The sequence below is a fragment of the Bombina bombina genome, chromosome 11, assembly GCF_027579735.1.
Source record: "Bombina bombina isolate aBomBom1 chromosome 11, aBomBom1.pri, whole genome shotgun sequence".
NCBI lineage: Eukaryota > Metazoa > Chordata > Amphibia > Anura > Bombinatoridae > Bombina > Bombina bombina.
Window position 1 is genome coordinate 43326963 of NC_069509.1, and position 24171 is coordinate 43351133.

The window sequence follows — 24171 nt, forward strand, 5'->3', positions numbered from 1 at the left end:
GATCATGGTCTAGCAGCTCATGGTAGCTCATTACCGGTTGCCACTCCCCTGAGGAAAAGTACAGTACTGTTTGCTGCACCATAGCCCTCTGCAGACTCGGAGGCAGGCTGCTGAATGAGATCTAACAGCCTTTTATATGCCTTTTGTAGCTCCCATTCTTGGGCAGTTAGGTTCTGTAAGGTTCAGCCTCAGATCTGAGTGTTCCAGTATGTCCTCCTGACGCCACTCTGCCGTACTCCCGCAGTTCGGGTCCTGTGTGAGACTTTCAAATAGCAATCCAGGGCCACTGAATTCATAGCACTCTGTAGTATCATCCGACTCCATCTCCAGACACACCTGGGTCGCATACCACAGCAGTGCCCGGTACCCTTCGTCCATCTCCATCTCTGTCTGGACCAACCCTTCCAATTTGGCCATCCATTCCTTCCAGGGATGCTTTCCCAGGAATGACATTCATAGATCCATCTGGAGCCAATATTGCTGCTCTGGAGTAGGAAGTGACTTCCCCTGGTAGACCAGTTCAAACTGTAGAGCCTCGTACCAGAGTTTGTCAAACCATATCCTTCCAGGCTAGTTCACCCTCTGCCAAGACAGGGCCATTGAACAGGGCCAGAGCTGCCTGCAATCTCCACTGAAATTCAGCCTCTATTTCCATCGAGGTCCCACTGGTGGTTTGAAACTGCTCCATAAGGAGGAAGCAGATCTCACCTCTGCCAGCCAATTGTAGTGGGTCTTGGTATACCAGACTGGGTATACCCGCTAAAGTCAGCTTCCTCCCATCAAATGTTAACCAATGAACCTCCACTGGATACCTGTCGCTATTAGAATAACGGCCGCTGCAAGTTGTTATAGCTACCCCCAAGAACATTAGCAGAGACTGAATACTTGAGGTTCAAAATAGGAACTGCTTTATTGCACAGAAAACACAGCTTTTATATATTTCCAACAAAGGGGGGTATTCACCACATGATTAATAGATACAAATATTATACAATGGGACAAACATCAGACATTGGTTAGTTAAAGGGACAGTATACTGTAAAATAGTTTTTCCCTTAATGTGTTTACAATTGCTTTTTTTACCAACTGCAGAGTAAAAAATACATGAAAATTAGATTTTAAGGCTTATTTGTGTATATTAAAGCTCTGATTTTGTGTTTTGAAGCCACAACCTAATAAAATGGGTTGAGCTTGTAGGTATAATCAGATCTCATTACTGTATCACATTGTGCACATATACCTGCTTCTTTATCTTATATCTGTCCTTAAAACAATCACCAGTACTTTGAGAGAACAATGGAAAATCAACATTGTATTAACTTATCTCTGCTATATCCGACTGGGAGTGTAATTTCTTCTGCTGGCTGTGTTTACAAAGCTTATCTATAGCTGGTACGCGCGGCCACAAACTTTCAGAATAGGTGGGGATACCACATGCTAAATCAACAATTTTAAATGCCAATATAAGGGTAAAGGAGCTACTTGTAAACAATTTAATACACCCCAGCAGGTAAAGTGGATCATTGGGAACAAATTAAAGGGGAGAAAATTTTTAAGTAAACTGTCCCTTTAAACAAGACTTTAATCACATTCTGACTTGCAAAAGGACAATGGATGACTCACACAATAACAGAAAGACACTTCACAAATAGGCTAGATATGCAGACGCATAACAGCAGGAGGTCCCAGCATTAGGGCAGGAGGTTGCAATCAGCTCAAACATTCTGAGTCTCTGAGTCTGGGGGGGGGGGGGGGGGTTGGAGCAGGCAATGCTGGATTGGGCTGTCACCTTATACTCCAACAAAACACAGGAACCCCAACTCTGTATCAGGGCCCTCCAGTTCTCAGAGTCTCTGGAAATTCATGGAAAAGGGGTAAACCTGAATCCAGGGTAAAAGTACTCCAAATGTACCCTGGGCACCCACCTCTAAAATCATAGAATCCCCTCAAGTTCCTGGGTCCATAGTGGGTGAGGAGGAGGCTGACCTGCAGTCCTCTCCAAGTACAAAAGTAACAGAAACTTCTGTTACACCGACATATCCCCACATCGCAAAGTAATAAACTATCATTTAAACCCCCTAACCTAACACCCCAAACTTAACCAAAATACCCCTAAATTTACAAAAAAAAATCCTAACTACCTTAAAAATAAATTAAAAAAATGACGTGTAAAATTAAATAAAAACCTAATCTTACCTTAAAAAACCGTAACATTACAAAAATAACATTATTATTATTATTGATTATTTGTAGAGCACCAACAGATTCCACAGCGCTATAAATATATAGGCAGTATACAACGTAACATTTAAAGGGATAAATGGGTAGATAGCCCTGTCGAGAGTCGCACTTTTGCAGTCAGCTCTTATGAAGCTGATCTGCAAGCAGGTGGACTCTTAGGCTTACATGCTAAGGGGGTTCTTGGCGTATTGTAATGGAGAGGAAACTGATATTAGGAGAGGTTAGTATAGGTTGTATGCATCCCTGAACAGTAGAGGCTTTAGGAAATGGGAGTAAGTCTGGAGAAGTCCTGTAAACGGGAATAAGAGGCGGTAACAAGAGAGGAGGAGAGGAGGAGATTGTGAGCAGAGTGAAGGGGAAGGGTATGAGGAGACCAGGTCTGAGATATAGGGGGGAGCAGTGCATTTGAGGGTCTTGTATGTCAGAGTGAGAATTTTGTGTTTAATCCTGGAGGCAAAATAAAAAAGTAATTACCAATTATTATTTTTTTAAATACTATTTTAATACCCCAAAAAATAAAAAACACCCTATTCTAAAATTGCCACCTGGATGAGGGCTTTTGGTAGTTTAATTTTAGAATTTTCTGCATTGGGTGTACCAGCTTGAAGGTCTTGCAACCTATGAGACAGAGTGTTTGGAATATTGGCCTATCAAAGTGAAGTGAGTGAAAAGATTACCACTCCTACCTTCAACGTCACATCATTGAACCGGAACGGAACGGGGAAAAGAAGGTGAATGGCGGATGTGTTACAACTCGCTCCTTTGAGTTAAGAGGTATCTTATGCTTGCAAGCTACTGCTATCCTCTGGGGACTGTGTGAGTAATTTGACCTTGAGTGCAGCCACTTGGCTGCGGTTGCTCCTCCTGAGGACTTTTGTGCAATATTCTGTGCCCATATAATGCAATAGGGTTAGTTTTCTATTGGTCTTGCTTTTTAGTTTTATTTAGTCGTGTGCTATAAGTTGCTTTTTTTGTTCTTTTCAGGATTACTGAAAAATGTGATCGATAGTTTTCTAAAATAAATAAATACATTGTATTAAGTATATCTTGTATGCAATTGCCCCTTTCTTTAAAGTGACAGTACCTTATGTCACTTTGTTCTTTCTTTTTCTTGGTGATATATAACTTTTTAAAGGGATGCACCTGATTTAAATTCTAAGTAGTATTAACTCCTTCCTCCTCTCTTTTATAAGTATATTTAGGTACTTTGTGATGTAGGGTGGAGGCGGTTTAGGGGTGATTAGTGTAGTTTAGTGTAACTGTTTCTTCTAGACAAACATTTTACGCAACCTTTAAAGTCCCATGCAATAGTGCTCGTGTGATTGCATTTACTTTCAACTTGTAATAAAAGCACAAATTAGCTGTTTAGCTGTTTACGCACCCCATAGAAAATATGGGGAGTGCAAATTACCGCGAGTTCACTCAAACGAATTTGCTGTAATTTATATTGCGCTGCGCTTGTAATATGGATTTGAGCGTAAAGAACACTGCAGCCTCGCGATCATGTTTACGCTCCTAGCACTAAAAATAGTGCTCCACTTGTAATCTAACCTTATATGTGTCAAAATGCATCAATTTGCAGTCATAACTTTAATTCAAGTGAGGTGAGTTATATATTTGAAAGATAAGAACACAAAGCACATCCCAGATTTAAGGTAAAATGTTTTCAACTTTATTTGTGCACACAATCTATTGCACTTATAAGAGATCCATTTAAAAATGCCTTATAAAATGTCTTATACGATAGTCTCTCCACTCCACACGATTCAGCAGGTAGTGACCTCTGCTCCTCTTGTGGCTCTGTACATTCACGGACTCAGTCCAATAAAATTAAATATATAAAAAATTCAGCTTAAAAGTTCAGCTTAAAAGAAATCTCTTCTTAAATGTAGAGTCTTGGAGTTAAAAATAGACCATCCTGTCTACGCGTTTCGTTTGTCCTCTGCAAACTTTCTCAAGACAATGGATGTACACATTTACATGAGAATCCCCATGTTAAATAGAGCTTTACCTGCTCCACCTCTTCCTGTTGCTACGGAGACTAGAAACAAACCAAACCCGCCCACTAGCCATGTGCTGCTACGGCATATATGCTGCCATATAAAGCTGTATAAAACAAAAATAAAGTACATATACCAGAACAGCGTATATAAAATAAAATATATGTTACACTACTTCGCACACCCCCTAACACATACGGTTTAATGAGCAGGTATCTTTTAATAATCAACACAAATTGCCTCTATCTCTTTCTAAGTAACAGCACGGCATGTATCTTGATAGGCCCACCTCACCTTTACATGATTAACTACGTAACCGGGCATTCATAAGGCCATAATAAGAATGTCAAGCTATCCGCCTTTCCTATTGCGTATATATTTACACAGCTTTTGAATCGCTATCTTCCTTTTCCTATATATTACCTCATCATCTGTCGTGGACATTATTCCTTTTCTGCTGCCAATGACTACCTGAATGGCTAACTTCATGTATATAACCAGGACCCTATTGAGCGGCGATACTAGCTTTTGTTTACTACGCTCCTCTCTCTACGTAACTGATTACGCAGAGTGTAAACACTAGACGCACATTTTCCAGCCAATGGCTATTATTTACTTACTATGTCTGTGTTTTATTAACCCTTTATAATGAGGTGAATTATATATTTATTAATAAAATATTTGGAAAAATAATCTCAAAATTTATAAATTTGTATATAATGCCTATCCCGTTTAAAATATGCTATAAAAAACACAATTGAACTATATGTACAAATGAAAGGTTTACCTTTAGGGACAGATTTATCAAAGTAAGCAGATCATGTCCGCCGCACATCGATAAATGCCGACAGCATACGCTGTTGGCATTTATCATTGCACAAACATTTATAGTGAAATGCTTGTGCAATGCCGCCCCCGGCAGATTTGTGGCCAATTGGCATGCACTCACACACACACACCACACACATACACACACACTAATGCACACACACCACACACATACGCACGCACACATGCACTCACACACACACACATAAGCACACACCATGCAAACACATGCGCACACACACATGCACTAACACACACATAAGCATACACCACGTGCACACATGCACTCACACACACACATAAGCACACACCACACACATAGAGGGATATTTATCAAGCCGTCAACCGCAAATACGCTGGAATTCCGCAGCATAATTGTGGCAAGGCTGATTCGACCCATTTATCAAAGCCTACAGACCGTCAAAAATTGAAATTTGTGACATAACATACGATCCGTCGGTCTCTATCCGACACAGAACGATGCTTACGTCATTACAGATGTTCCGAATACAAATTCAGCACTATCTGACAACTTTTGCAAGTTATCACATTTCTAACAGGTACGCTCGCCACTATTCCGGCCCAGTGTACCTAGTTTTATATCCGCCACCCTGGAGGCTGCGGATTCCATAGGAATCAATGGGAGTCGGAAAGCAGCAAAAGTTTATGTTCGCTGCTGCCCGATATCCCATTGATTTCTATGCTAGAAAACTAGTAAAGTTTACATCTAACACCCTAACATAAGCCCCGAGTCTAAACACCCCTAATCTGCTGCCCAGACATCGGCGCAACCTACATAAAATATATTAACCCCTATCCCGCCGCTCCCGGAGCCCACCACAACTAAATAAAAGTATTAACCCATATCCCACCGCTCCCGGACCCCACCACAACTAAATAAAAGTATTAACCCCTATCCCACTGCTCTCGGACCCCACCGCAACTACATAAAAGTATTAATCATTATCCCACCGCGGAGCCCACCGCAACTAAATAAATGTATTAACCTCTATCCCGCCACTCCCGGACCCCGACGCAACTGTAATAAAATTATTAACCCCTAAACCCCCGGCCTCCCACATCACTACCACTAACTAAACCTATTAACCCCTAAACCACCAGCCCTAACAACCCGCTAACTTTACATTAAATATTAACTCATCCCTATCTTATAATAAATAAAAACTTATCTTTAGAATTAAAATAAACTATATTAAACTATTAAATAACCTACCCTAACTAGTATACTAAAATTACATTAAACTATATTAAACTATTAATTAACCTACCTTAACTATTATTCTAAAATTACATTAAACTAACAATTAAATTAACTATATTACATATTTAAAAACCTAACCTTACTCAAGTTATTTAAATATACTATTAAAAATGACTAAGTTACAAAAAATAAAAAAACACTAAGTTACAAAAAATAAAAAACACTTAGTTACAAAAAATAAAAAACCACAGTATCAAAAATAAAAAAGAAATACACCTAATCTAAGAGCCCTAACAAAATAAAAAAGACCCCCAAAATAGAAAAAAAACCTAGCCTACAATAAACTACCAATGACCCTTAAAAATAATCAGCTCTTTTACCTGTAAAATAAAAATACAAACACCCCCCAATAGTAAAACCCATCACCCACACAACCAACAACCCCCCCAAAAAAAACTAAGCTCCCCATTGCCCTGAAAAGGGCATTTATATGGACATTGCTCTTAAAAAGGGCATTTAGCTCTTTGACTGCCCAAAGTCCCTAATCTAAAATTAAAACCCACCCAATAAACCCTTAAAAAAAGCTAACACTAACCACCGACGATCCACTTACAGTTTTCGAAGACCGGACATCCATCCTCATAGGTTTTTTTAGATAGGGTTTTATTTGAGGGTGTTGGTTGTGTGGGTGGTGGGTTTTACTGTTGGGGGGGTGTTTGTATTTATATTTTACAGGTAAAATAGCTAATTTATTTGGGGCAATGGCCCACAAAAGGTCCTTTTAAGGGCCATTGGTAGCTTAGTGTAGGCTAGGGGTTTGTTTTTTTTGATAAGGCTCTTAGATTATGTGTAATTCTTTTTTATTTTTGATACTGTGGTTTTTATTTTTGTAACTTAGTGTTTTTTTATTTTTTGTAACTTAGTTGTTATTTTTTTGTAATTTAGTAATTTTTAATAGTAGATTTAAATAATTTGAGTAGGGTTAGGTTTTTAAATATGTAATTTTAATATAATAGTTAGGGTAGGTTAAAGGGACATAATACTCATATGCTAAATCACTTGAAACTGATGCAGTATAACTGTAAAAAGCTGACAGGAAAATATCACCTGAGCATCTTTATGTAAAAAAGGAAGATATTTTACCTCACAATCTCCTCAGCTCAGCAGAGTAAGTTCTGTGTAAAAAGTTATACTTCACCTGCTCCCAACTGCAGGTAAAAAAAAAAAAAAAAGGAAGAAATGAACAGCAGCCAATCAGCATCAGCAGTGCTGAGGTCATGAACTTTTACTGTGATCTCATGAGATTTGACTTGACTCTCATGAGATTTCATTGTAAACTTCCTTTACCTGATTGGTGAAATAATATGAGAGTGCATGAGGCTCATCCCTTCAGCTGTCCTAGGACAGACATACTAATATGCTGCTTACAAATCCTTTACAATGGGATGTGGCTACTGAGGAACTTTTGAGGTAAAAAATCTTTCTTTTTTTACATAGAGATGTTCAGGAGATATTTTCTAGTCAGCTTTTTACAGCTTTGCTGCATCACTTTCAAGTGTTTAAACATTTGGGTATTATGGCCCTTTAATTAATAGTTTAATATAGTTTAATGAATTAACTCCATATATATCAGTGTGAGTTCTCCTATGTATTCCTGTTTAGAGTCTCCTGTGTGCTTTTATCTCTAGAGCTTGATGTGAAGCTCGGGAATATGTGAGTATATTACTTACCACTTGCCTCCCTTTTGAAGTTTCAACAGAACTTTACTATTTGCAGTACTTTGTCTTTTCCTTTGAGGTTCAACACTTGGATATCCACGGAGACCATCCCCTTCAATCCTGCACATTATAGTGTTTTGGGACTGATTATCCCCTTCTTATGCACATATCCTTTTTGCACTGAACACATTCACCAAGATTACAAGTTGTGCGCTAAACCGGGTGTGTAAATAACACAAAAAAATTAGCGGTATCACACTCTCCATAGCGCTGACTTTACAAGTTACTGAAAAACCTTCTTTTGTTGTGCGATATTGGTGAGATAAGCTCCATACCACACAAAAACCCAAGGCCTGACTTATAGGCCCCCTATAGACATCAATAGAGAGAAAGTGTTAGAAAAAAACTAACATCTGCATCTGCTATCGTGGAATGGCGATCGCCGTAACGCATTCCCCAATTGATGTATATGGGGAAAGAAAGTTATGTAAAAACCTAACACCCTAACATAATCCCCTAGTCTAAATACCCCTAATCCACAGCCCCCGACATCGCTGACACTAAATAAAGTTATTAACCCGGTAAACTGCCTCCCCCCTGCTTTGCTAACACCTAAATAAACCTATTAACCCCTAAACTGCCGGCCCCCATATCGCTACTACTATAATAAAACTATTAACCCCTAAAACACCGCCCCCCCCACATCGCAACACCTGTGAAATAAAAAAAAGAAAAGAAAAGAAACTAAAAATAAAAAAACTAAATTACAAAATTAAAAATAACTAACATTACCAAAAAAAAAAAAACAAATAATAAAATTACAAAAAATAAAAAAACATTAAGATTACAAAAAACAATAAAGGAAGTATCCAAAATAATAGAAATTAAACCTAATCTAATAGCACTATAAAAACAAAAAAAGCCTCCCCAAAATAAAAACACAACCTAACAATAAACTACCAATAGCCCTTAAAAGGGCATTTTGTAGGGCATTGCCCTAAGTTAAACAGCTCTTTTTACCTACAACAATTACAATTTCCCCCATAAAAGTAAAACCTCCCACCCAACCAACCCCCCAAAATAAAAAACCTAAGTCTAAAAAAAACTAAGCTACCCATTGCCCCTAAAGGGGCATTTGTATGGGCATTGCCCTTAAAAGGGCATTCAGCTCTTTTGTGCCCATTAAAATAAAAAAGCCATACAAAGGCCCTTTTAAGGGTTATTGGTAGTTTATTGTTAGCTTAGGGGGGTGTTTTTATTTTGGGGTGGCTTTTTTGTTTTTATAGGGGTATTAGATTAGGTTTAATTTCTATTATTTTTTTATAATTTCCTTTATTATTTTTTGTAATCTTAGTGTTTTTTTGTAATGTTAGATTTTTTTATGTTTTGTAGTGTTAGGATTTTTTAATATTGTAATTTTTTTTTTTTAGTTTATTTTATTATTTTTATTTTTTTTAAATAGTTATTTTAGGTTAATTTATAGTTTAATCTAAGGTTTTTTTTTATTTCGCAGGTAAGTTTTTATTTATTTGAAGGTAGTTCATATTGTAAGTTTAATTAGGGGGTTGTTAGATTTAGGGGTTAATAGTTTAATTTAGTGTGCTGCGATGTGGGGGGCCAGCGGTTTAGGGGTTAGTAGTTTAAGTTTCATATTAGCGATGTGGGGTGCTGCTGGTTTAGGGGGTTAATAGTATTAGTTTAGTATTAAGCGATGTGGGGGACAGACGGTGTAGGGGTTAATAGGTTTATTAAAGTAGTAGCAATGTGGGGGACCGGCGGTTTAGGGGTTAATAGGTTTATTATAATATTTGCGATGCGAAGGGATGGCAGTTTAGGGGTTAATACTTTATTTTAGTGTTGGTGATGCGGGGGATGGCGATTTAGGGGTTAATAATGTAGTTTATAGGTGTTAGTGTACTTTGTAACATTTTTTGTTAGGAGTTTTTGTGTGAAACATTTTTGTTTTGCAAAATCCATAACTACTGGTCTCAGATAGCGGAATGGACCGCGGGTGGTATAAGCTATAATGCCAGCGTTATAGCCAGACCGCATAACCTGTAATACAGGCGCAATTAAAATCCTGCGCTCAAAAGCCATTTTTTTGAGTGCGGAATGGAGAGTTGCATAAAGGCTAAAATGCTAGAGGTATAGCCGTATGGCTGCAACTTGTAATACGGGGAGACCTGCATATTCCACGCGCAATGGCCAATTTTTCAGCGGTATAGCTGTAACCGCAAAACTTATAATCTTGCTGATTTTTGTCAAACAGTATATCTAGGATATTCATATTTTCATGTCGGATTAGCTCACTTGAAAATATGCGATCGGGGGTTTGCGTGCGATTATGGGTGTTAGTTTTATTCTTTTTTTGCTCCATTGATTTTTTATCAGAGAATACGTTAATGCGTGTGCAATATCCAAAGTTCACCTTTTTATGCATGTCGGGTTTGCAATTGTGCAAAAACTGTTTACTTTTAACTTGTAATATGAGCGCTACCCAACGGATGCAAAACGCTTACTTCTAACAGAGTTAGCGTACGAACGGGAGCGTTAAATACCACTCCACTTGTAATCTGGCCCTTATTGTTCTAAACAAGTTAGAAAAACTGCCATTTTGACAAAACACTGACCATGTAATAACCAGAAACAGTCCTCTTTCCAATAAAGCGGTCACATTTCTTTTTATTGAGCCTATTTTTTATTGCTAATCATTAAGACCATACTATAGACAAAGAAATGTAGATTTTGATGGCAGGTATGAATCATAGGCCCCAACAAGTCTGCCCAAAATTTCATTTAAAAATTAACTAGTTTGTAAGGTAGCCTTTTTCTTATCTCATGCATTCTAGAAGTCCCTCACAGTGTTTGTCCTTATGATTGCTAAAGAAAGTTTATTCCATGAATCAACCACCCTTTCTGTGAAGTGCTTCCATAAATTACTCCTGAACCTATTACCCTTCAACTTGAGATTATTTACACCTTGTTCTTGAATAGCCCTTTTTGTGGGTAGTACTTATTTATTAACCCCCTAAATATACTTGAAAGTTTCTACCATGAATTCAAGTAAGGACATTTGTCCTCTAATGGGAAGACCCATTTTCTATAACCTCAAATTTTGCCACCTGAATTCCACCTAAACCTTGTACAGCCTAGGATGATGCTCTATAAGTGGGTGTCAATAGCCATTTAATTCACTTATTGACATTAGTAATGGAAAAACTGTTGATACTGAGAAAATCAATAAGTCAAAACTGCCAATTTTACTACCTACAGTGTAGAAAAATAAAAACAAATTTGTTCCTATTATTTCCAACAGCTATTCCAACGATCATAATCACAAATAAAGTTGTTGTAAAGAATAAGGAGAGCTTTCTCAACAGCACAATCACTGGATTCTACCCCATTGACATTGACATTAAATGGCTCAGAGGCAATGAGGTCCTGGAATCTGTTACTCATTACCCACCTCAGAGACATTCTGATGGGACATACTCAGTGAAAAGCTCTGTCAAAGTAACACCCACTAAAGAAAATGAAAAACAGACCTTCTCAATCAGGGTCCTACAACGCATCTCTACATGAACCTCTCCAGAAAGATTTCCAACTTGTCTATGGAGGTAATAATCTTTATCTTATGTTATCAAACAAAAGTATAAAAGTTATTCAAATTGAACAAGTTCAATGAACAAGGTAAATTGAACAAGGTCAATTTAAATTGAACAAGTCAATGACACTAACATTTCTGTAGCTTTAAAGAGGATTTTATAAAGGGGGGATAAGGGTATTGGAAGTCTGGTGGTTAAGAGGTGATGCTAGGAATGGGGTTATGGGGTAACTACAGAAGCACATGATTATGTATAGACAGAAGAAAACAAGTTCAATGCACTGGTCACCACTTTCTACAAGAAATATAGTCCATTGTGAGAGCCAGAAAAAGAAAGTGGTTTTAGGGTCCGCAGGGGATATCAATGACTTCTTTATTTCATATTTATAATATTTGTTTTATGTCTTCTCACAGATTCTCCAAGGATGAGAATTTCTAATGAGGTAACCAATGGGAATGACAATATATTGCGCTGCTTAGCCACTGGATTCTATCCAGATGACATTAATATTACTTGGATTAGAGATGGAGAAATCCTCCAGAAGTCACTATTGGGTAAACTTGAACAGAATCAGAATGGTACATACAATGTGGAAAGTTCAGTGACAGTGACAAAGGGCCCTAAGGAACAGACATTGTCCTGCAAAGTCCAACACGCATCCCTTAAAGAGCCTCTTCAAGAAAACTTCATACTGATGAAAAGAGGTAAATATCCATAAGTATCAGTCATTTTATTAGTAATAACTAGCTAGAGAATATAAATGTAATATTATTTATTGTATGTTATTCATTGAAATATTTCCAACTGAGGAAATAAATGTGCACAGAGCCAGTTAAACACACTTATTTGTCACTTGCTACAAAAAACCATAGACATTCACCCATTTCTTCTCTCCTCTGCTTCCATGACTATAGACATTGATCAGAAACTTTGATAATTAAAAAACATGCTATGCTCAAACTTAAATTCCTTTACAACAAAAGTTCAGGTTTACACTATTCGGTAGGAAAGGTTTCAGAAGTTCAAATTTACACTATTTAATTTACTATAACCATCAGTTTCCTGTGTCAGCCAACAAGTATGTAAGCTTCACCAATCCTGACCACATCAAAAATACATTTCTGCTCCTGGCTTGCAGCAGTAGCACTAAATACCATGTTAACTTTATTTAAGTTTAAGCTTCTGTTTCGCTGCTCCTCTGCCTCCACCGACATTCTCCATAAGAAAAAAGGAATAAAACAAATTTCCATTAGTGAATGAATAAAGTTTTCATAATTTAGTAAAGCCAAATGTCCCCAGGAAACTAATCTTCTTCATCACTAGTACTAGTCCTATTCTCAATCACGATTTGAAAGTAATTGGTTTAATAGTTTTTTATCTTTCAGAAAAAGCTATATATATATTTTTAATTCCTTATGGTACTAGGTGTTGTTTTGTGTTTATAATGGTACACATAAAAACTGGCTTAATAGTTGTGTTTGAGATTTGACATGGAGATGGGTTTACGTGCTTAATTTTTGCATCCTGTATATGTTTATAACCGAGCAGTTTTTTCATTTTTTTATTTCTGAAAGTCCAATTTTTTACGAAAAATATCTCATACAGATTGACAAATTAGTTGATAATAAACGTTATTCTGCAAATCCATAGATGAGTCAAGGAAACCTTGCGTTATAAAAAGGCTTTATAAAAACTTGTACTGTAACAAAAGTATCTGAAATGTTGTAGTTGCATTTGATTTGGTAAAAAATATCTTCTGAAGGGTTAGCATGCGATTAGCAGAGCCAGCACAGAGTAATAAAAATTAATAAAACCCATGTGAAAATGGGTTTAATAATGTATAAAACGTTTTGGAAAGCAAAATTTGTAAAGCTCTTTAATGGATTGAAATGCACCCCATAGGTTACAGTGCATTAAAATTGTCTGTACAAAACTTTGAACTCAACTTTGACCTTTTGCACGGATTCTTTGGTTTCCAATCCATTAAAGTTATAGTTGTTATAATAAGCAATGAGGGTTGAATTAGATCTACAATATTTGATGTTTATCTGGGAGTAATTTGGTTCAAATTGGGTAAATGCATACTTATTGTGTAATTAATAAAGTTTTCAGGCTTTTTGTTGACCTTCATTGTGTGTTTATATGTTGTAAAGTAGTGTTCTGATTGTATTCTAACCACCTCTACACTGCGAAAATTTAGTACAGTTAATTACACTGGAAAACAAGAACTTTGCATTAAAATGCATAAGGACTCACCCTAAGGGGCCGAATTATCAAGGGCCGAATGGGCCCTGATGCCCCTGTTTAAGGCTCGCCGGGAACAGCAGTTAAAAAGCAGCAATCAACCCATTGAATACGATCGGAATGATTGACACCCCTGCTAGCGGCCAATCTGGAGGGGGTGGCATTGCATAAGCAGTTGCGTATGCTGTCGGCATTCAGCAATGTCTGTCGGACATAATCCGCTGAGCAGATCATGACAGACAAACCGATGATAAATCGGCCCCTAAATCTTCTAATTTTAATACTTTTGGTTGTGTTATGTTCACGTTGTTACAGTTTTGTTATTGAATTTGTCTTTTAAAAACAAGGAAAATATAAGTTAAAGGATGGGAAAGTCAAAATTAACTTGCATGATTCAGATAGAGCCGGTCATTTTAAGACACTTTTAAATTCACTTCTATTTTCAAATGTACTCTTGGTATTCCTTGTTGAAAAAGAATATGCACATATCCTACACTAGTGGGAGCTGCTGCTAATTGGTGCCTGCACACAATTGTCTCTTGTGATTGGCTAACTAGATTTTGGGGATTTCTATCCCTTTAAAGGGACAGTCTAGTCAAAATTAAACTTTCATGATTCAGATAGGAAAAATCAATTGCAAACTGCAATTGAAAGAGTGTACTGGTAGCACTCAACAGCAAAACACTGGTGAATTGGCCTGATATGCCTAGGTACTCGGCCCCAGACAAGACGATTTAAAACTTAACTTTTATTAGTTTTATGATAAAAAAGAAAAAGGGGTGTTAAAATTCCAACTAGTGTTAAAAATGGGAGAATGTGACTCCTAGGGAGAATATTCTGGCAAATAGGTGATATGCTCTCCAGGTTGTGTTTACTTGAAGGGGAGGAAGAGATAATTACACATATAATAATTCCCAAAATTATAGGATGGTATTTCTTCCTTGTAGCTACCCCCCTCTTTTAGGTAGATTCCTCACACAATACAGGGGTGAGTGAGACCACAAAATAGGGAACCCCTAATTATAGTTTCCGAATGGAATATACTTGTATAGGAGTCACGGTTGTGGATATTGTACTTTGAAATATCATGCAATAGTCCCCATGCACCACAACAGGTATTTAATTCGAAATAACAAATAAACTGAAATTGCTCTAATATGTATCCCCCTTAAAAGGGCACTGTATTTACAGTTCTTTACTGTTGAATGGACTCAAATAGCGGTGTCCTATCGGCTGTTCTAACTTATAATCATACCACCAGTGAATCAGAGTCAGCTCTCACTCTGTGAGAGTGTAACAAATATCTTCAATCCTAGATTCTGGTTACGTTTTAATATTGCACTATATTTGTGCTTAACTTGTCTGTATTGATGATCTTAGATAGACAACGCGTTACCATATTTCCTAATAGGGAGCTATTGGTAGAATTCTAAAGGTAGTGTGAAGGTTACGTTAAAGTTATTAAGCCTAGGGGAAACCCCTTTTAAAGATACCACCGGTTATATAGAACCCGCTATTTTTATATTATTATCAAAGTAGTTTACTTGAGTATACAATGTTAGAGCAGTTCTAATAAACAGTAGAATTCGTGTCTGTTCAGTGTGTTTGGTGCACTATATAAATCTCGAGATAAATTGTTACTCCAGGGTATTTATTGCTTGTATATTTGCAGTGGAGTCGTTGTACCGTTTGTAAATGACTCTCCGGTATTGTAATCAGTGTATTCCAGAATACCGGTGTTAGTATTAGCAGGGTCTCTATGTATTAGAGGCTTAATGTAGTTTAAGCTGAATCGACTCACGGCTTGGGTCTAAAGTACTTCGTATGCGGTTATGCACTATATATTTAAAGACCAAATGTAGTTTAAGCTGAGTCGGCTCACCGTTTCTGTCTAAGGTGCCTGTTTGTTATTGGACACCGTTCGGTAATTACATTAAAGAAGGAATTCCTTCATTAGTAAGGCTACATAGAACTGAAGCGGCTCTTTTTTCTAGGTCTCACTCACACGCAGGCATACCATTTAAGTTAAATTCTAATAAAACATTCTGCTACCATTCCACACAGTTGTTTAAGTTTAAAAAAGGAGAATAGTCTCCAGCTTCCCTGACATGTTTCGCCACTAAAGGCTTTGTCAAAGGGGCGGCCCGCCTTTCTGAGGGTCTTTTATTGGCTGGCAATTGAAAGGCTGGACTCTATCTTCGTTTCTGATTGGTTACCTTCTTGCAATGTTATTGCTGGAAGAAGGAGGTGTGTTTGCCTGCCGTGATCTGATAGGCATCTGTCACTTGTATCCATTGTTTGCTATCATGTAGCTGAGTAGATGAAAATCTATCTATGTATATTTTGGAATGAGAACCGGGGAGAAAAAAGGGGGCACAAAGCTTGGAAAGTCAGCATTTATGGAGTTTACCGGGTCATGAATGCAGGACACCGATGGTGGGGAAAATTACATAAGGCATCGAAAATAATAATGATACTAATAACGTGGTGGTATAAATATTATAGCAAAATCAACTGGGTGAAATAAGGTGCAATTTTCGCTAAATAACGGTCATCCTTCTAATTTGAATAGTGATTGGTTGCTGGATGCATGAACAAGTGCCCTAGTGTGAATGAGGAGAAAACGAAAAATCGGTGAAAAATAAATAGATGAAAATAAAACTATAAACACAAACTGTGCTTTCTTAATTCAATTTCTAAGTGTTGAATGGTGCTAGTTATGACAGGTATTTTGTGAATAGAAGTATTTTACTATGTTTAAATTTACCGTGTACAGTAACGTGAAGGGGGAGGAAAAATGTTTGAATGATATATTTCCAATTCAATTTAATTGCTAAGCATATGTGGAATGTGCTGATGTGCTTGGTCCCTATGGGCTGTGTCTGGGTGCTAATGTACTAAGGTGTCAAAGTGAACGTTGTGCAAGCCTTGACCTACAGTAAAAAATAATAATAAATACAATGAAAGTAATCTTATACGTGCTAGTGATCAACACTATGGGGAAAGAAAATCCCAAAAATAGAAGAAGGGGGTGTATGTGATTTGATCAACCATGAAAGGTTAGTTGAATTTGCTTTGTAGATTTATTAATCTACACCCACGTGCATAGGTGTTCTACTACTATGTATTGGTAAATATATTTTTTCTACTTTCCAATTCCCAAAACTCCGGTCAGGTTTTGAAATTTTATAGAAAACAATAATAATTGTTTTGTTCATTTAACCCCCTTGGATGTACACTGTCCAAGAGGTAGATCCACCTGCACTCAGCTCTTAGTAGTGCTTGTTCTGTATTCCCTCCTCTTATGCTAGAGATATTTTTTCTACTCCTTGGCATTTCAGCTCTCTCGGATTAGCATGGTGATTAGTTAGAAAATGGGATGCCACTGAAGTTATCATTTTTCCGTCATCCAAATCTTTAGGGGCATTTTTGATGTTTCTTACATGCTCCTGTAATCTGACTCTGAGTTGTCGGCTAGTCATCCCTACATAGAACTTGCGGCAGCTGCAGGATAGTACATATATTATGTTTCAGATGTGCAGCTGATATAATTCTTCAGTTTGTGTGTACAGCCAAACCGATCTTGAATCATGTCTTTTTTACAGATATATTTACACGTTGAGCAAGTTCCGCAAGGGAAACATCCCGACTGTCTAGCAGTCCGTGTTCTCCCCACTTGGTAGTGGCTGCGAGAAACCATGTCCTTGATATTCTGAGTTCTTCTGTATCCTATTTGTATCTTATCTCCAATGATGGGCTTAAGATCTTGATCCAAAGTGAGAATATGCCAGTGCTTGTTCAATATATTGTTAATTAATTGTACTTGTGGATTGTAGGTCAGGATCAGTCTGGTTTGTTCATCTTTCCTTTTAAACTTTTTACAGAGTAATTCTGATCGATTAGTTTGGATTGCTCTATTTCTGGCTTTTTAATGGTCCTTTTTACTGTACCCTCTGTCTTGCAGTCGTTTCTCCAGTAGTTTGGCTTGTTCATTGAAGAGAGATGTATTACTGCAATTTCTTTTTATCCTTAGAAATTCACCAACTGGTAGTGATTTCGTTGTTCCGGGTGCATGAGAACTGGTATTGTGTAGTATGCTGTTGGTGGCTGTTCCTTTCCGGTAAAGATTGGTCTGGATATGTCCCTTCCTGATCTTTGAATATCTTAAGATCCAGGAAGTCAATTTCTGTTTGACTCATTGTGTATGTTAATTTTATATTCAGATCATTCTGGTTTAATTCCTGAAGGAAAGTTTCTAGTTCATTCCTTAGTTCCTTCCCACATAAACAGAATGTCATCTATGTACCTTATCCAGAAAGAAACTTTACCGGAAAGAAACAGCCACCAACAGCATACTACACAATACCAGTTCTCATGCACCCGGAACAACGAAATCACTACCAGTTGGGTGAATTTCTAAGGATAAAAAAGAAATTGCAGTAATACATCTCTCTTCAATGAACAAGCAAACTACTGGAGAAATGACTGCAAGACAGAGGGTACAGTAAAAGGACCATTAAAAAAGCCAGAAATAGAGCAATCCAAACTAATCGATCAGAATTACTCTGTAAAAAGTTTTAAAAGGAAAGATGAACAAACCAGACTGATCCTGACCTACAATCCACAAGTACAATTAATTAACAATATATTGAACAAGCACTGGCATATTCTCACTTTGGATCAATATCTTAAGCCCAATCATTGGAGATAAGATACAAATAGGATACAGAAGAACTCAGAATATCAAGGACATGGTTTCTCGCAGCCACTACCAAGTGGGGAGAACACGGACTGCTAGACAGTCGGGATGTTTCCCTTGCGGAACTTGCTCAACGTGTAAATATATCTGTAAAAAAGACATGATTCAAGATCAGTTTGGCTGTACACCACAAACTGAAGAATTATATCAGCTGCACATCTGAAAACATAATATATGTACTATCCTGCAGCTGCCGCAGTTCTATGTAGGGATGACTAGCCGACAACTCAGAGTCAGATTACAGGAGCATGTAAGAAACATCAAAAATGCCCCTAAAGATTTGGATGACGGAAAAATGATAACTTCAGTGGCATCCCATTTTCTAAACTAATCACCATGCTAATCCGAGAGAGCTGAAATGCCAAGGAGTAGAAAAAATATCTCTAGGCATAAGAGGAGGGAATACAGAACAAGCACTACTAAGAGCTGAGTGCAGGTGGATCTACCTCTTGGACAGTGTACATCCAAGGGGTTAAATGAACAAAACAATTATTATTGTTTTCTATAAAATTTCAAAACCTGACCGGAGTTTTTGGGAATTGGAAAGTAGAAAAAAAAAATATACCAATACATAGTAGTAGAACACCTATGCACGTGGGTGTAGATTAATAAATCTACAAAGCAAATTCAACTAACCTTTCATGGTTGATCAAATCACATACACCCCTTCTTCTATTTTTGGGATTTTCTTTCCCATAGTGTTGATCACTAGCACGTATAAGATTACTTTCATTGTATTTATTATTATTTTTTACTGTAGGTCAAGCGTAGCACAACGTTCACTTTGACACCTTAGTACATTAGCACCCAGACACAGCCCATAGGGACCAGCACATCAGCACATTCCACATATGCTTAGCAATTAAATTGAATTGGAATATATCATTCAAACATTTTTCCTCCCCCTTCACGTTACTGTACACGGTAAATTTAAACATAGTAAAATACTTCTATTCACAAAATACCTGTCATAACTAGCACCATTCAACACTTAGAAATTGAATTAAGAAGCACAGTTTGTGTTTATAGTTTTATTTTCATCTATTTATTTTTCACGATTTTTCGTTTTCTCCTCATTCACACTAGGGCCACTTGTTCATGCATCCAGCAACAATCACTATTCAAATTAGAAGGATGACCGTTATTTAGCGAAAATTGCACCTTATTTCACCCAGTTGTTTTGCTATAATATTTATACCACCACGTTATTAGTATCATTATTATTTTCGATGCCTTTTGTAATTTTCCCCACCATCGGTGTCCTGCATTCATGACCCGGTAAACTCCATAAATGCTGACTTTCCAAGCTTTGTGCCCCCTTTTTTCTCCCCGGTTCTCATTCCAAAATATACATAGATAGATTTTCATCTACTCAGCTACATGATAGTAAACAATGGATACAAGTGACAGATGCCTATCAGATCACGGCAGGCAAACACACCTCCTTCTTCCAGCAATAACATTGCAAGGAAGGTAACCAATCAGAAACGAAGATAGAGTCCAGCCTTTCAATTGCCAGCCAATAAAAGTCCCTCAGAAAGGCGGGGCGCCCCACCTTTGACAAAGCCTTTAGTGGCGAAACATGTCAGGGAAGCTGGATACTATTCTCCTTTTTTAAACTTAAACAACTGTGTGGAATGGTAGCAGAATGTTTTATTAGAATTTAACTTAAATGGTATGCCTGCGTGTGAGTGAGACCTAGAAAAAAGAGCCGCTTCAGTTCTATGTAGCCTTACTAATGAAGGAATTCCTTCTTTAATGTAATTACCGAACGGTGTCCAATAACAAACAGGCACCTTAGACAGAACGGTGAGCCGACTCAGCTTAAACTACATTTGGTCTTTAAATATATAGTGCATAACCGCATACGAAGTACTTTAGACCCAAGCCGTGAGTCGATTCAGCTTAAACTACATTAAGCCTCTAATACATAGAGACCCTGCTAATACTAACACCAGGTATTCTGGAATACACTGATTACAATACCGGAGAGTCATTTACAAACGGTACAACGACTCCACTGCAAATATACAAGCAATAAATACCCTGGAGTAACAATTTATCTCGAGATTTATATAGTGCACCAAACACACTGAACAGACACGAATCTACTGTTTATTAGAACTGCTCTAACATTGTATACTCAAGTAAACTACTTTGATAATAATATAAAATAGCGGGTTCTATATAACCGGTGGTATCTTAAAAGGGGTTTCCCTAGGCTTAATAACTTTAACGTAACCTTCACACTACCTTTAGAATTCTACCAATAGCTCCCTATTAGGACATATGGTAACGCGTTGTCTATCTAAGATCATCAATACAGACAAGTTAAGCACAAATATAGTGCAATATTATAACGTAACCAGGAATCTAGGATTGAAGATATTTGTTACACTCTCACAGAGTGAGAGCTGACTCTGATTCACTGGTGGTATGATTATAAGTTAGAACAGCCGATAGGACACCGCTATTTGAGTCCATTCAACAGTAAAGAACTGTAAATACAGTGCCCTTTTAAGGGGATACATATTAGAGCAATTTCAGTTTATTTGTTATTTCGAATTAAATACCTGTTGTTGGTGCATGGGGACTATTGCATGATATTTCAAAGTACAATATCCACAACCGTGGACTCCTATACAAGTATATTCCATTCGGAACTATAATTAGGGTTCCTATTTTGGTGGTCTCACTCACCCCTGTATTGTGTGAGGAATCTACCTAAAAGAGGGGGGTAGCTACAAGGAGAAATACCATCCTATAATTTTGGGAATTATTATATGTGTAATTATCTCTTCCTCCCCTTCAAGTAAACACAACCTGGAGAGCATATCACCTATTTGCCAGAATATTCTCCCTAGGAGTCACATTCTCCCATTTTAACACTAGTTGGAATTTTAACACCCCTTTTTCTTTTTATCATAAAACTAATAAAAGTTAAGTTTTAAATCGTCTTGTCTGGGGCCGAGTACCTAGGCATATTCAGGCCAATTCACCAGTGTGTTTTGCTGTTGAGGCTACCAGTACACTCTTTCAATTGCAGTTTGCAATTGATTTTTCCAGTTTGCCTCTTTTAGTGTACAGCACCTAAGTCCCCACATATATTGATTTTGTGTTATTTCTCAAATTCCAGGAGAATACAACATACTGAGGGACACAGCTAATGTAGTGCCGTTGTTGTTTTTCTTTTTTGTCCTTTCAATGATTCAGATAGGGCCTGCAATTCTAAACAACTTTCCGATTTACTTTTATCATCAAATTTACTTTGTTCTCTTTGGTATTCTTTTTTGAAAGCTAAACCTTAGCTTAGCTCTTATCTCAGTGCATTTTGACAGTTTTCACAGTTAGAGAGTGCTAGTTCACGTGTGTCATATAGATAACATTGTGCTCACTCCCATGGAGTTATTTAGGAGTGAGCACTGACTTGGCTAAAATGCAAGTCTGTCAAAAGCGCTTGAAAATAAGGTGTCAGTCTGCAGAGGCTTAGATACAAGGTAATCACAGAGGAAAAACGTATATTAATATAACTGTGTTGGTTATGCAAAACTGGGGAATGGGTAATAAAGGATTATCTAACTTTTAAACAATAACAATTTTCAAGTAGATTGTCCCTTTTAAGAAAAGAAGAAAAAACATGGACAATAATGCCAAGGTTTAAAAGAAAGGGACATTAAAGTTAATGTTTTATTTATGCATCAGAAATTATTCACTATGTTCAAAAAGTTCAAAATAATTGTTTTTCAAGAATTTCAAATTCTCACTTTTTTTTAACAAAAATATATACTTGTTTTCAGGGCCTAGAATATTGTTTATATTGTTTTCTTTGCTGCAGCCAATTAGGGAGAGATATTAACAAGCCCCATCACAGTAGCAACCAATTGCTGTGCAGTTTCTGAGTATCAAGGTACTGCCTTACATAGAATGAAACTCCAGCCTCTCAAGAGGAGTGTAGAGCAGTTAAACACACAGTACTGCAGGGTTGATTGTGCTACTATTACATGCTGTAACAGGTTAGAGCATGTCATTTTTTTTCTAATGTAATGACCCTTATGTCGACCCGTAAGTTCAACACGCAAATCCGGTGTATTCACATATACGGCAAATGATAAACTGCCGTAAGTCAAATAAACTGGCGAATGTACAGAAATGCAAGGAAATAGACATTTCTGGAGTCGCCAGTGACTTACAGCAGTTTATCATATGTCGGCGCCTAAGTAAAAAACAAAAAAGTTAAATCATCCGTAAAAGTCTAACCCGCCTCCCAAAAATAAACCCAACATGTCAAAACCCCTATATCCGCCACCCCCCACATCATAATCTACCTAATACAGTTATTAACCACTAAACCACCAAACCCCCACATCGCAATCTACCTAATTAAAGTGATTAACCCCTAATCCGCTATTCATCCACAATGCAAAATAAGATAATTAAAGTATTAACCCCCTAACCACCAACCCCCACATCGCAATCTACCTAATACACAGTTATTAACCACTAAATCTCCCTCAAAAAAAGAATTAGCAAAATAAAAATATTCTAACTTCCTATTAAAATAAAAAAACTAACATTACAGAAAAATAAAAAAAATAAATCTAAGATTTACATAAAAAAAAAGAAAAATCTAATATTACCAAAAATAAAAAAGGTTTTTTTTTTATTTATTTTGGATAATTTGGTTTAATATTTTTTATAATCTTAGATTTTTTTATTTTTGGTAATATTAAATTTTCTTATTTTATGTTATTTAGGTTATCTTTTTTTATTTTTACTGTAATGTTAGATTGTTTTATTTTAATAGGAAGTTAGGATATTTTTAGTTTGCTATTATTTTGTTTAGGGAGGATAGTCTTTTTTTATTTTGATAATGGTAGTTTATTTGGGGTTAAGTTAGGGTTGTTAGGTTAGGGGGCTTAGTGATTAGATTGATACTTTGCATTGTGGGGGGTTGGCGGTTTAGGGGGTTAACACTTTAATTAGCTTATTTGCGTTGAGGGTGAATGGTGGATTAGGGGTTAATCACTTTATTAGTTAGATTGCGATGTAGGTGAATGGCAGATTAGGGGTAATCACTTTCACCTAGATTACAAGTTTTGCACTATTGGGGGGGGAAACGAACGCAAACAAAAGTTGCGTTATTTAACCCTTCATAGCGCTGCCATTACGAGGTTTGGAAAAGCCGCCTTGTGCGTGCAATATGGTTGCGTTAAGTTTCCATACCGCACAAAATACAAGCACTGCTTTGACCTGCTTATCCACGCTATTCCCATAGACATCAATGGGGAGAAGAGTGTTAAGAAAAAACCCTAACACCTGCGATTGCAAAATAAAAAGCTCCATAATGCAACCCCATTGATGTCTATGGGAAAAAAAAAGTTACGTTTAACCTAACACCCTAACATAAACCCCACGTCTAAACACCCCTATTCTGCTGCCCCTGACATCACCGACACCTAAATAAAGTTATTAACCCCTAATCTGCCGCTCCCGACATCGCCACCACCAAAATACATTTATTAACCCCTAATCTGCTGCTCCCGATATCGCCGCC

At 37.2% G+C, this 24171-nt stretch overlaps 1 protein-coding gene across 1 annotated transcript in view; it reads left to right on the top strand.

Annotated features, from left to right (window-relative positions):
* The window catches only part of LOC128641645 (signal-regulatory protein beta-1-like), a 47542-nt gene that overhangs the window by 13545 nt on the left and 9826 nt on the right, over positions 1-24171 (top strand). Inside the window, 3 exon segments of the mRNA XM_053694180.1 lie at positions 11326-11570; positions 11572-11626; positions 12028-12318. Of these exon segments, the coding sequence (XP_053550155.1) occupies positions 11326-11570; positions 11572-11626; positions 12028-12318 (591 nt within the window).